Genomic DNA, 12,481 nt, shown 5'->3' with positions numbered 1-12,481 from the left:
AATCAATTCTTCTGTTCTGTCCTACCTTGTTGCTATTCGTGTTTTTTTTTAATTATATGCAGTGATTTGTTGGGCAGCGGATGCTACCCTTTATTATCTTTGTGGCCAACTAGTCATGGTCTCCTCATTGTGTTGAATTTCACAAGTATGCATCACAGGTCTGCAAAATTAGATCGACCAGAACGTATTTTGTCCTCTAAACAAGCATAAAGGAGTGAATGCTGTACATAAGGATGTTTATTTTGTATAATATGGACAGAACACAGTTATCATAGATGTATAAAATTACAGCCAGTACTTCCTCTGCTAACATGCTCCCAAAATGTACAAAAAAGTAATGTCCACATCTTCACTCCAGCACCTGCATCCTCAGCAACCGATGGGATGTAGTGATCTGCTACCTGCTGCACCATCCTGTGAGTAAACGCTGCCTTGCTCAGGAGTTCACCCTGCAGCCAGTTTGCACCCATCAGACAAAGTGTGTTGTCACCCGAGTGTGCAGTGTTATCGGGTGTGAGCTGCACCACACGCTGTACTACCTATGAGATGAAACAGACCATTAGCAATTCATTAAGAACACAACATCATGTGTGCACTGGGCACGCATTTAAAAAAAAAAGCTGATTATCAAACACTTTAAGGTGTTTAACATCAACAAAAATTAAAATTCAACCATTTTTTAAAATTTACTTTTTACATTGCGACCGCCAAAATAAAGGAGCCAGAGACCGGGGACCCCCACGGTACCTGAAGATGGTTGAACAGACACATACATGAACATTGAAGAACAGTCATGTGGAGACATGGTTCATCTATACGGGTGAATAAAGGGGAGAGCCTTTTGGGGCGCATCCATAAAGTCAGCAAAATGATGGTCTATTGTTCTATGAATCTGTGTTAATGACATTTATTTATTCATCTGAATAATATCCACTGTTATCCAGGACATGTATTAATATTTGCACCATAATATAGACATCGCAAAGATGTCAATCAGAAATGGGATGTTAAAAACCACAGAAATTGGTTAAAAGAGTGGCCAAAAGCGGACAGAAAAAGTGGTAAAAAGGGTTCAAAGTGTCAATATTGGAACAATTAGTTTAAACTGGCAAAATTGGGCATGACAAATTGTGATTGTGGATAAATTGGCAAAAATAAGCATGAAATATGATGAAATCAGGATAAAAGTGTCAATAATGGGTCAACAATAATGGGTCGACATATATGACATTAGGTGGAATGGGTTTATAGGTCTGAAAATGTCTTGAAAGTAGAAAAAGTGTGTAGAAAAGGCATTGAAATTTCATGGAGAAGTGGCAAAAAAGGGAGTAATGTAGCAAAAATGCATTAAAAGAGCACAAATATGGTAACAAAAGGGGATGAAAATATGTCCAAATATGGCAAGTTTGGTGTAGTTGCAGAAAAAGGATAAAAAAAAAGTATAAATTGGCTAAATTTGTTAAAAAGAATATTTTCAGTTTATTGAAGACATCTGGCGACCCCTTCCCAGTATCTCGTAACCCCAAATAGGGTCCTGACCACAAGGTTGAGAACCCCTACCTTATATGGCACCAAAGGGAGATTTCCTACTGACCGACATTGGCTACAAACCTTAGCAAACAGTTCCATAGTGACTACGTAGTATTATATCGGGGATTGATAGGAACTGTAATCTTCAATTTAAAAAGGCATGGAACAAATTAAGCAAAAATTTCCAAAGATGAAGAAAGAATTACATTTTTGCTTTTAGATTGTTTAACTTGAATAAGAAAGGAAAGTGAACGAGAAAAGAGAAACCATGCAGATGAGTGTTCAGGTGCTGTTAAAATGAGCATACAGGAGCTAGCAAACAGGACTCATTTTTCTTCTTTCACCTCTGTGTCAGATTTGGCCTGAGCAAACAGAGGACACTGAGGAAGAGAGTAGAGGGCAAACACTGGCTGGTCAGAGCCTGCAGACATGCTGGAGTTGTACTCAATCATTCCAGCTTTGCACTGAGACCTCAGATGTGCTCCTGATGAAGAAAACGTTCACTTCTGTTCCATCCCTTTGAGCGTAGACGTGGTTGGAACTCTAATCGTGGAACGTGAGCCACTTATACAAGTGTTTCTGTATATGGTATAAGGAGAAGAACCTGGGATAAGACTGTAGGTGACTTTTGTGATCCAGATCAGAATGAGCTTCTATTGTAGATAAATACCAGAGTATTTACAGTGCCAACACATATATGCATTGTAGTCTAAAAGGTTGTGTTTTTTTCTCAACAGATTTTAAGCACAAATGCAGAAATCATGGATTATGTCTATTATTTATACCATAAGTTTATATATAGGACTGTGTCTGACACATAATTATGGGGGTTTTATTCATTCATTCACTACTGACAGCAGAAGACTCCAGTCAGTTACTGAGCTAAAAGCGAATGGCTGTGTTCCAAAGGGCACACTCTACTATGTACTACAAACTCAATGAGTATACACTGTCTACTACATACTATTTATAACCTAAGTATGGTTAGGAGGATTAGGATGATGACCATTCCCACTGATGTATACTTCCAAGTTTCCCATGATGCATTTCAAACCTACAGCGACAAAAACCTGAAGCACACTAGGGCTAAATATCTCCTTTAATCCTCGACCTTTGAAAGTTCTGAAAACATTTTAAGAGAGAAAGTGACCAAGTAGAATATCAACATGTGCTCATTTGATCCATAAAACCCGCGGGAACACGTTTCATTTCCGAGAGTTCAGAGATTTTTCGGAGACCTGTCATTGTGCTGATGACAAAACTTCCTGTTAACTTCAAAACAAGAGCCCTATATACAAAAGCCTTTAAAAAAAAACTAATGGAAGACAAGAAGAGATGCTTTTGTATTGAAACGGGGATGTTTGATATTTAGCTTGAAGCCGGTCCCTGGATGATTTTACGTTCCGCTCGCAATGCATCATTGGGCAGGTGAGTATGACTAGTGTACTACCCACCGTGCATACTTAAAAAATGCCCTGATATAGTATACATCCGGGTATTTCTTGCACACTCAGTCTTTCCTTACTAAAATGTGAACGCACTACATACTCATTTTGACGTCAGACTTAGTATGAGAACGTTAGTATGCGATTTCGAACACAGCCCATGAGTTTACATGCACACAGCCATCAAGCTATGCTCACATGTCGATTAAAGACCTTTCGTCTTGTCTGAGTAAACATGCAGGAGAGAAAACTGAACTCCTGAAAAACTGTGTCTGACTCTGAGCTGTATTTCTCCCATCCATGTATTTTAAAATGTTCAGCTCCTTTAGCTATAGCAATAGGAAATTTCCTTCCAAAAAAGCATATTCTGCCATCAACCCCCTTCTTCTACAGGAGAAACAAAGTGGTGAATGCACGGAACGCAATGTCTGATTTCTGTTGAGTTATTGCGCCTATGTGCTCAGTTAGCTAAATTGTCAACTGCATTGTCGATAGTCCAATTCCAGCCTAGCTAACCTGTTTACACGCATTTCAAACTCGTTACTATTGGACTAAACCATTAATTTGGTTTTCTCAAGCTGCATGTAAATGTACCGATGGAGATATTCTTAAAGATTCAATTAAAACTGTATGATTTAGGGTTATAGGAAGAAATTTAGACTTAGGGAATACCCCGTCAAGAACAGGAGAACATGCAAAACTGAGGACAAAGAGAGGAGTTCACCCATGTTCACCCATCCTTAATGTGAGGATGTAAGAATAAACTTGTCTCCTAACAGCAGGAAGTTGTGTTGTGTGACAGTTAGCGCCGGGTACAGTGCTGAGCAGAGTAGAGAGAGGTGCCAAATGGGACACCAGGACTGTGGGAAACGACACAGCATGTGACGCCTTTTACTTTTACGCCACTGTTACCTCAAATCTTTTACTGGGTGCCTCTCTTTTAGTTATATGATTATTGGGCAAATACATTATTATCGGATACAAAATATATAAAAAGTTGCATGTGCAACTATGTAAGCAACTTTTGTAAAAACTTGTGTAGTTCGGATGGTGAACTCTTATTGTTGCCTTTTAGCTGCAAAGGACTCAGAAAATCTTGATATTCAATTTTCTCAAGGATTGAACAAATGTATTATTTCTCCCAAACATGCTCAGGTAACTGAAAGAAACAGAACCGTAACCCAAAACTAAAGGACAAATGAATTCACAGAGATAAACAGATGAACTGATTTTTTTTTAGATGTAAAGATATATTTTTTATTTTTATTTTTGGAGACCACCATAGAAACAGAAATACCAGCTTGTGGTCATTATCTGTGTGACAAAAAAAAACTAATGTTATTTTTACAGTTTTAAGCATGTTTTTTCCTTCTTTTTTGTCTCCTCATATTTAAAACCAAGGGGAAATTAAACAAAATATGAATAATTAGTAAACCACTACTAAAAACTAAGATTGATGTGGGTCTCTATGTGTTTAGAATCATTATTGAGTTTTAAAGTCAATAGTTTTGTTAATAACTACCTCTCTCTTTACTATTTTAAATCTATGGAGGACACTGGAGATAACAGCATCATTATGGATGAAGTAAAAGAGAGGATGAATAAACAAAATAAACTATCTTCCTCGAATCCAGGATGGAAAAATATGTTTTAAACTTGCAAAACTAAATCATATTAATTGTATTTGAAGAGATTTAAAAAAAAAAATAAAAAATAAAAACTTATACTCTCCCAATTGCAAAACTCTGAATTTATCTAAAAATTAAAAGTCTATTCCAAAGTTTAAAAAAAGAAAACAAAAAGAAAAAGTGTTTCATTTATTTTACTTATGAGTAAAAGTTGGAGAACATAGATGTGGGTCAAAGTCTGATCCGTGTGGAACTAAAGACCAGAATACAGTGGCTTCCTTTCTGCATGTGTGGCTTTGATCTAAGTGTCAATATTTACAGGTTGATGCAATAAAGAGATTAAACTGCTTTATTCAAAACCTTGTCATCCTGTATATGTTCTCTGCCAGCCAATCTGTGGCGGGCCTGCAGAGATCAAAGAGGAGAGGAACCAACCACCTCTGCTGCAGACGCACACCCTGCATGCAGCCTCTCTTCAGCCTATATATTCACATAATGTGGAGGTGAAAAAGTTTCTTTGTTAGGGAGGAGAGAGGGATCTGCTCACGTCTGCTGAGGCTTCTTCAATACACACTGGAGTCGTTGGATAGGATGGCGGCGGGCCCTGGGGAGCAGTACCGGGTGGATCACCTCCTCAGTGCGGTGCAGAGTGAGCTGCAGGCCGGCAGTGAGAAGGGAGACCCCACGGAGAGAGAGCTGAAGGTGTCTCTGGATGAAGGAGAACTATGGCAGAAGTTTAAGGATCTCACCAATGAAATGATCGTTACAAAGAACGGCAGGTAAATCCAAAATATATACATTGATTGTTGTACTTCGTTTGTGAATCTACATTTTTTTTTTCTCCTCTCTAAAAGGCGAATGTTTCCAGTGCTAAAAGTCAACGTGTCCGGTTTGGACCCAAACGCCATGTACTCCTTTCTACTGGACTTTTCATCAGCCGACAACCACAGGTGGAAATACGTCAACGGGGAGTGGGTTCCTGGAGGAAAACCTGAACCCCAGTCCCCCAGCTGTGTGTTCATACACCCCGACTCTCCAAACTTCGGAGCGCACTGGATGAAAGCTCCAGTCTCCTTTAGTAAAGTCAAACTAACAAATAAACTCAACGGAGGAGGTCAAGTGAGTGGAAATGACGCGCTTGCGTTTATAAAATGAAATTATACAATGTTGTAATATTCAGTGATGCAACTATGTGTCGTTGTGTCTTCAGGTAATGTTAAATTCTTTACACAAGTACGAGCCACGCATCCACATAGTGCGGGTTGGGGGCCCGCGGAGGATGATCACGAGCCACTCCTTCACAGAAACACAGTTTATAGCAGTAACAGCTTATCAGAACGAAGAGGTGAGGAATAGTAATAGTGTAGATTCCATCATTCTTCGTGCGTTATGGCTTATTTTAGAATCACGTTCAAAGAAGTAAACATCAATCTTTGTGCGTAAAATGACGCGCGTAATTTACGCATGACATTTACGCACGCATTGCTTAATCCATGGTTCCTACAAAGTGAATTCTTTATTTTATTTTTGTGTTTTAGGTTACTGCGTTGAAGATTAAGTACAATCCTTTTGCCAAAGCTTTCCTCGATGCAAAAGAGAGGTAAGAATACCAGAGGTGAAAGTAATGGATTACAGGTGCTCATATTACTGTAATTCAGTGGCTTTTAAGTATATTTCTAAATCACTATTTGTACTTTTACTTAAGTACGTTTTAAAAGAAGTAAAGTAATTCGTTACATTTCTACACCCAACTCTTATTGAGTAAATTATATATATTTTTGTTTTAAAATCATCAACGGACATGGTGAAACTACAAAAAATGAAATGACCATGCAGACAAAAATCAAATGCATCACATCATAGCCGACCAATCAGATTTAATATAATGCACAGTGCCAAAATGGCATTGAATGGAGGTTTGTTTCTCAGTTTTAGACTTCTTTCTTCTTCTTTTTTTTTCAATTATTATTATTATTTTGAATTTAATTCATTGGTATGGAAGCCCGTTTTCGCAACTAAAAAAAAAAAAAATCACCAAGGAAAGTCATAATTATGAGTTAGAAAGTCACAATTATGAGAAAGAAAGCCATAATTATGAGTTAGTAAAGGGTGCGTTTACTCACCATATTTCTATGTCAATTTGCAAGCAAACAAAGTATTTCATCATTTGTAAAGCCCTGTCTAATGTAGTCTTTGATAGTCTTATCAGCATCGCTCAGTGTCAGCTCACCACATGAACAAGCTGCTGTAAATCTGTTTAAGTATCTCATAATTATGACTTTTTTCCCTCATAATTATGACTTTCTATCTCATAATTATGACTGCACTAACTCATAATTATGACTTTCTATCTCATAATTATGACTTTCTATCTCATAATTATGACTTTCTATCTCATAATTATGACTTTCTATCTCATAATTGTGACTTTCTCTCTCATAATTATGACTGTTTCCCATAATTATGACTTTCTATCTCATAATTATGACTTTCTTTCTCATAATTATGACTGTTTCCCATAATTATGACTTTCTTTCTCATAATTATGACTTTGTTTCCCATAATTATGACTTTCCTTGATGATTTTTTTTTTTTTTTTAGTTTTTTTTAGATAAACCTTTTATTTTATAGAGATGCCTTTGTGAAAAATAAATTCAGTTCCAAATTGTGCAAGATTTGGCCTCTTCCTTTTTAAGTTCATACATGGCAATATTCGTTGCCAAAAATAAACTTAGGAGGTGAAAGTAACTTTTACTTTGAGTACTATATAAATTGAGCTACTTTTTACTTGTACTTGAGTATTTTATGTATGACTTACTTGTACTTGTACTTGAGTACAATTTCAATCAAGTAAGAGTACTTCTACTTGAGTAGGATATATCATACTCCTCTGAAGAATACGAGTAAAGTTCAGCTTCATTGATGTGTTTGTGTTTCCAGAAAATGTGAATCACTCTTTTCCTGCAGGACTGATAAAGATCCAAGAGAAGATGCCAGTGAATCCCAACAATCTGGTTACTCTCAGTGTAAGTAAACCTCAGTAATGTGTTTCATGCTGCATTTCTCTCACCTTGCAATATATTAATATGTATTTTCTTTACTGTATGGAGCCAGTGGGCAGTTGGTTCATTCCAGGCACAGGCTCCATCTGTCCTCCTGCCAACACACATAACCAGTTTGGGAATCCCATCTCACTCTCTCCATCACAAGGCTGTGAGAGATATTCCAGTCTGCGCAGTCACCGCTCTGCCCCGTACACCAGCCCATATGCCCATCGAACCAACTCGCCCAGTGAGTGCCCCTCTACAGGTCCATGAATCCTCCCCCAGCTGTTTAAAAGAAACTCAAACAAATGTTGTTGAGAAGAGAATGTTTTGCATTCCTTTGGCTTTTGTGTGCGTGGAGCCACAGAGTTGTAAAAGTTTGAATGTCTCACCCAGCATGTGTAAGGTTTTCTACTCTTAACTTTATATTATTATAAGGGAAAGTCCATACTGGTTCCTGTACATGAGACTGTTTTTTATCCACTTGCACATGATCGTCTTAATCAGATATTTAATCATTTTGCCCATTTTCCTTACGCAGCCAGTTTCTCTGATTTGTCCTCACCGTCCCTGTCGATGCTCTCAAGTCATGATAACTGGTCAAGTCTTCAGATGTCTGCACACACGAGCATGATCCCAGCGACCCACAACCTCTCCTCCAGTACCAGCTCCAGGTCTGTGCTCCCACTGATTGCGATTGTGTGTTTAGTGTGTAGGACAAAACTATAGCAAATTCAGTATGTAATATATAAGAACTGAATGGGCTAAGTGAACTGTGCCTCCTTATTAGAATAGAGTAATTCAGATGAAAATGTTAAGATAAAATCTGATGAAAGTCAAAGAAATGTCAAATGTATGGGGTAAGGCTACAGTCAGAAGATTCATGTGTGCAGATGTAAAATGTGTGTACCCGAATTACAGTTTCATTTGTGGATTTTATTCCTATGGACATATATTTTAATTCCTGTTCATTCAAATCTGACACGAAAAATGACGTCAAAACTACGTCACCAGCTCACAGGCATTATGTGTCGATTGTCGGTAATGTATCAACATGCTGAATGTAAACAGCTGTTTAACTTTGAAAATGGAGGAAAAGAATTGGAACATTGCTTTGTTCGAAATCACATCCTAACACACTCATCATACTAAGTTTAACGTCAAAATGAGTACGTAGCGTGTTCACATTAGATAGTATGAAAAGATTGAGTATGAAATACCCGGATGTATACTATATCAGGACATTTTTTAAGTATGCACAGTGGGCACACTAGTCATACTCAACCACCCCATGATGCATTGCGAGCGGAACGTAAAATCGTCCTGGGACCGGCTTCAAGCTAAAAGTCAAACATTCCCTTTTCAAAACAAAAGCATCTCTTCTCGTCTTCCATGAGCTTTTTTTAATGCTTTTGTAAATAGGGCTCTTGTTTTGAAGTTGACTGGAAGTAGCACAATGGCCGGTCTCCAAAAATCTCTGAAATCAGTGTGTTTCAGGTTTTTGCTGTTGTAGGTTTGAAATGCATCTTGGGAAACTTGGACGTATACTTCAGTGGGAAAGGGCGCCATCAGTTATAAACTAGTATATCGTAAACAGTATATACTGTACACATTGCGTTTGTAGTGTGTAGTACGGAGTGTGGCATTTCAAACAGCCAAAATGTCCCGTAACACGGCAAACAAACTAAATCAGGTTATGTTAATCTCTCTCTACTTTGTAGATATATGCTTTTTGCACGATATTATAGTATTTGCACGTACGGGAATGAACACGTTTTGTTTTTCTTCTACAACTTCTGTTTCTGTTCCATGTGGTATACATCATTTAGATGTGTTACCGCCACCACTGGTTGAAACTAGAAATGCAGTATTTGCTTTGCATCTCTTTAATCAACACATAACCCCTATGAATTTGTGACGTACATTTGAAAGTAATTTATTGTGTGGGATTTTTATGTTTACAGGAATGAGATTTGTATCCACAGGAATAAAATTCACATTTTTTTACGTATGCACACAAAACTTTTGACTCCGTACAAATGTCAGTGAGAAACAGTCATATGAATGGTTTAAGTAGTGCTAACAGAAAGGTAATACATCTGAAAGTATGGCGGTAGATTTGTATATTTATCATTCAATTAAAATAAACATTTTAATTAAAAAAATGTTTACTTCAATAAAACAAACATTTTCAATCAAAGAAAAAATGTGTTCAAATGCAATTATTTTGGGTCTCAAATATTGTTTTGCATTTGAACGCTTTGTTCTATGATTTAGGGGTGTGAAAACAAATCGATTTCACGATATATCGCGATTTTTTTGGGTGCCGATTTTTATTTATTTATTTATTGGATATTTAAAAAATATTTTTGTGTATTTGTGCAATATTTCAGTGGTGGTTACAATACTTTCAAAGTGTTGCAAAGGTTATTTGAATCACTTGATGTTATAATGGCAGTGTGTAATGCCTGCAATATTTATGTACGCACAGGCATTTTATTTTTATATAATCTGTTCAGATCAGTGATTAAACTGACACAATAGGATAAATTATTTTTGTGCATTGTCAGTAACTCAGGGTGATTTATCCTTAATGTTCTCACTTACAGTTGTTACGATGCTGTCATTATGTTGTCATGGTTACTTTGTGACTTCTACACAGTAGTTTCAGTGAAAAGGAAACTTGTTGCACTTTATTTTATGATGGCAGTGCATAACACTGCATTTTCTTTTTCTCAGTGAAAATGTGCAAAAACACTAATAATAAATAATAAATAGGATGTTTTGAAGCAAATAGTTTTGACTCAATTTGTCCTCTGAATGATCAATATCTTCTGATGAACATATACAGCAACTTGATTTTTCATCTCTACGTTTAATTGTGATATTAACTGGGTAGAATATTGTGATAATATCGTATCGTGTCCCAAGTATCGCGGTACGTATCGTGTTGCTACATCCTTGCCGATACTCATCCATACTATGTTTGTAAATATTAATTTTTAAGTGAAGTTTTTTTGATTGAAAGTTTTTTTTTTTTTTTGATTGGTGATTTTTTTTATTTTTATTGAAATGTTTAAAAAAAACCAAAAAAAAAACAATAAAGACACAAATCTACTTCCATAAGAAAGAAGATATTTTTAAAAATCCTGAATGAAGATACTTGACAATGCTAACGTAACTTTTTAAAAAAAATGATTGAACATATTGGACATCATCCTCATCCATAAGGACTTTTCTGTGTGTGAAATATTGAAGTTTCTTTTTCTTCTGTGCATTCTCTCCTTACAGCCAGTACAGCAGTCTGTGGTCTGTTAATAACTCTCCACTGACTCCAGTGTCTCAGACTGGGACCTTCAACAACTGCCTGAGTTCACAGTTCCTGAGAGGTTCCAGCAGCCACTACCCCAGCCTGTCTCCCTCTCTCACAGCGCCCCCCTCTGGCTCTCCCATGTATGACAGCAGCACAGCCACAGAGGTGCACGACAGTATTCATTATGACGCTCCGCCCCATGGACGCCTGTCCTCATCCTGGACCCTTGTTACTCCTCCTTCCCTTTAAAGGGTCCTTAAATCAACCTTAACTTATTTACTTTAGCTCGTGTTCAGTTGAGCCAAACACTGTCTTTAATAAGGGTTGGCTTTAGATAAAACGATTTTGTGTTCTGAATTTTTTCCTACTTTGTGCAGTTTTAATGCAATATTCTACAGTTTTGTAGCAAAAAGGAAAAAAAATCTGCATCTGCCAAAAATAATGTTTTTGTCACACATGATAGATCATTCACAGGTGTGTCAATATATATATATATATATGTATTAGCTCTGCTTATATTAAGCAGACCATGTCATTCAAACCTGAAAAATCCCTTCTTTAGCATTATATATTATATATATATTGTAAATAAAAATGAAGTTAAGATTTTTTATTTGTGCGTCACTGAAGTTTTTCATGTCTCAATTTTGGTGTTTTAAGTTTGTTAAAAATGTAAGTTCTGACATCCGAGAGCTATGCAGAGGACATGTACAGCAGTCTTCTTTTTAAACTAAATCTGGCTGCAAACTGTGCTGCTCAGAACTTGTCATGTTTCTTTGACCAGTCAAACTCAAGGTCAAGTAAAACCTTCAGGGAAACTTTAATTATGAAATGAAAAACCATAGAATCAAGTGATTTTACATATACTGGAATGTTTGATTCATATGGGGGGTGGGGGGAGACCTTTGTTGACAGTTGAGGAACGATTACATGTATGAAGCCTGTCAATACACCTTATCATCTCAAAGTCCACAAGAGGGCGCTCACGGATCAAGCTTTGGAAAACTGGCTAATCCACAAATCAAAGAGTTTGCACGTTCTCATGCATAGTTCCCTCCAGATGTTCTTACACAGCTTTAAGTCAAAAATCACGTGACGCTGCTTGGTTAACAATTTGATGCAGAATCAAAAGATTATTTAGAAAATGAAGATGAGTTGATGCATGCAGTGAAAATACTGAGGATTCAAACACTTTTTCAACAATATACCCTGAAGTCTGTATTCTCTCTTTGGTCGTTATTATACAAAAAAATGAGACATTTCTTTATTTACGTTTATGGATATTAAAACCGCCAGTATTATTGGGATGGTTCAAAGTTAGGTTTTTGTAATAAATAAGCAAGGGAAATAAATAAATAAATAATCACAATTTGTTTTTCAATACTTTATTTTGTTAATTGAGGCTTGGTCCAAAATGGTCCACAGACCACAAACAGTTAGTCCATGGACCACTGCAGTAAAGCATGCTGATGGGAGAGGTCTTTAAAGACTTTACAACTATTAGTTCTTTTTTTTTTTTTT

General features: G+C 36.8%; 1 protein-coding gene across 1 annotated transcript; it reads left to right on the top strand.

Annotated features, from left to right (window-relative positions):
- The first annotated feature begins 267 nt into the window (after window positions 1-267).
- On the top strand, window positions 268-11,388 carry tbxtb (T-box transcription factor Tb). Its single transcript, XM_028468746.1, has 9 exons — window positions 268-416; window positions 4,993-5,382; window positions 5,458-5,722; window positions 5,814-5,948; window positions 6,142-6,203; window positions 7,571-7,629; window positions 7,718-7,894; window positions 8,189-8,321; window positions 10,939-11,388. Exons 2-9 carry the CDS (start codon window positions 5,195-5,197, stop codon window positions 11,207-11,209), a joined length of 1,290 nt encoding a protein of 429 aa, XP_028324547.1. The 5' UTR covers window positions 268-416; window positions 4,993-5,194; the 3' UTR covers window positions 11,210-11,388.
- The last annotated feature ends 1,093 nt before the right edge of the window (window positions 11,389-12,481 follow it).

This window comes from Gouania willdenowi, chromosome 15 (genome assembly GCF_900634775.1).
Source record: "Gouania willdenowi chromosome 15, fGouWil2.1, whole genome shotgun sequence".
NCBI classification, from domain to species: Eukaryota; Metazoa; Chordata; class Actinopteri; order Blenniiformes; family Gobiesocidae; genus Gouania; species Gouania willdenowi.
Note: the sequence above shows the minus strand (reverse complement) of the source record. Positions and strands in the feature narration are given on the sequence as shown.

Bases quoted from the DNA above. Each gene is read 5' to 3' on its own strand.
- tbxtb (XM_028468746.1), top strand. From the start codon at position 5,195: ATGGCGGCGGGCCCTGGGGAGCAGTACCGGGTGGATCACCTCCTCAGT. The intron at 5,949-6,141 runs GTGAGGAATAGT...TTTGTGTTTTAG, and splicing joins CAGCTTATCAGAACGAAGAG to GTTACTGCGTTGAAGATTAA. The intron at 7,895-8,188 runs GTGAGTGCCCCT...TTCCTTACGCAG, and splicing joins CCATCGAACCAACTCGCCCA to CCAGTTTCTCTGATTTGTCC.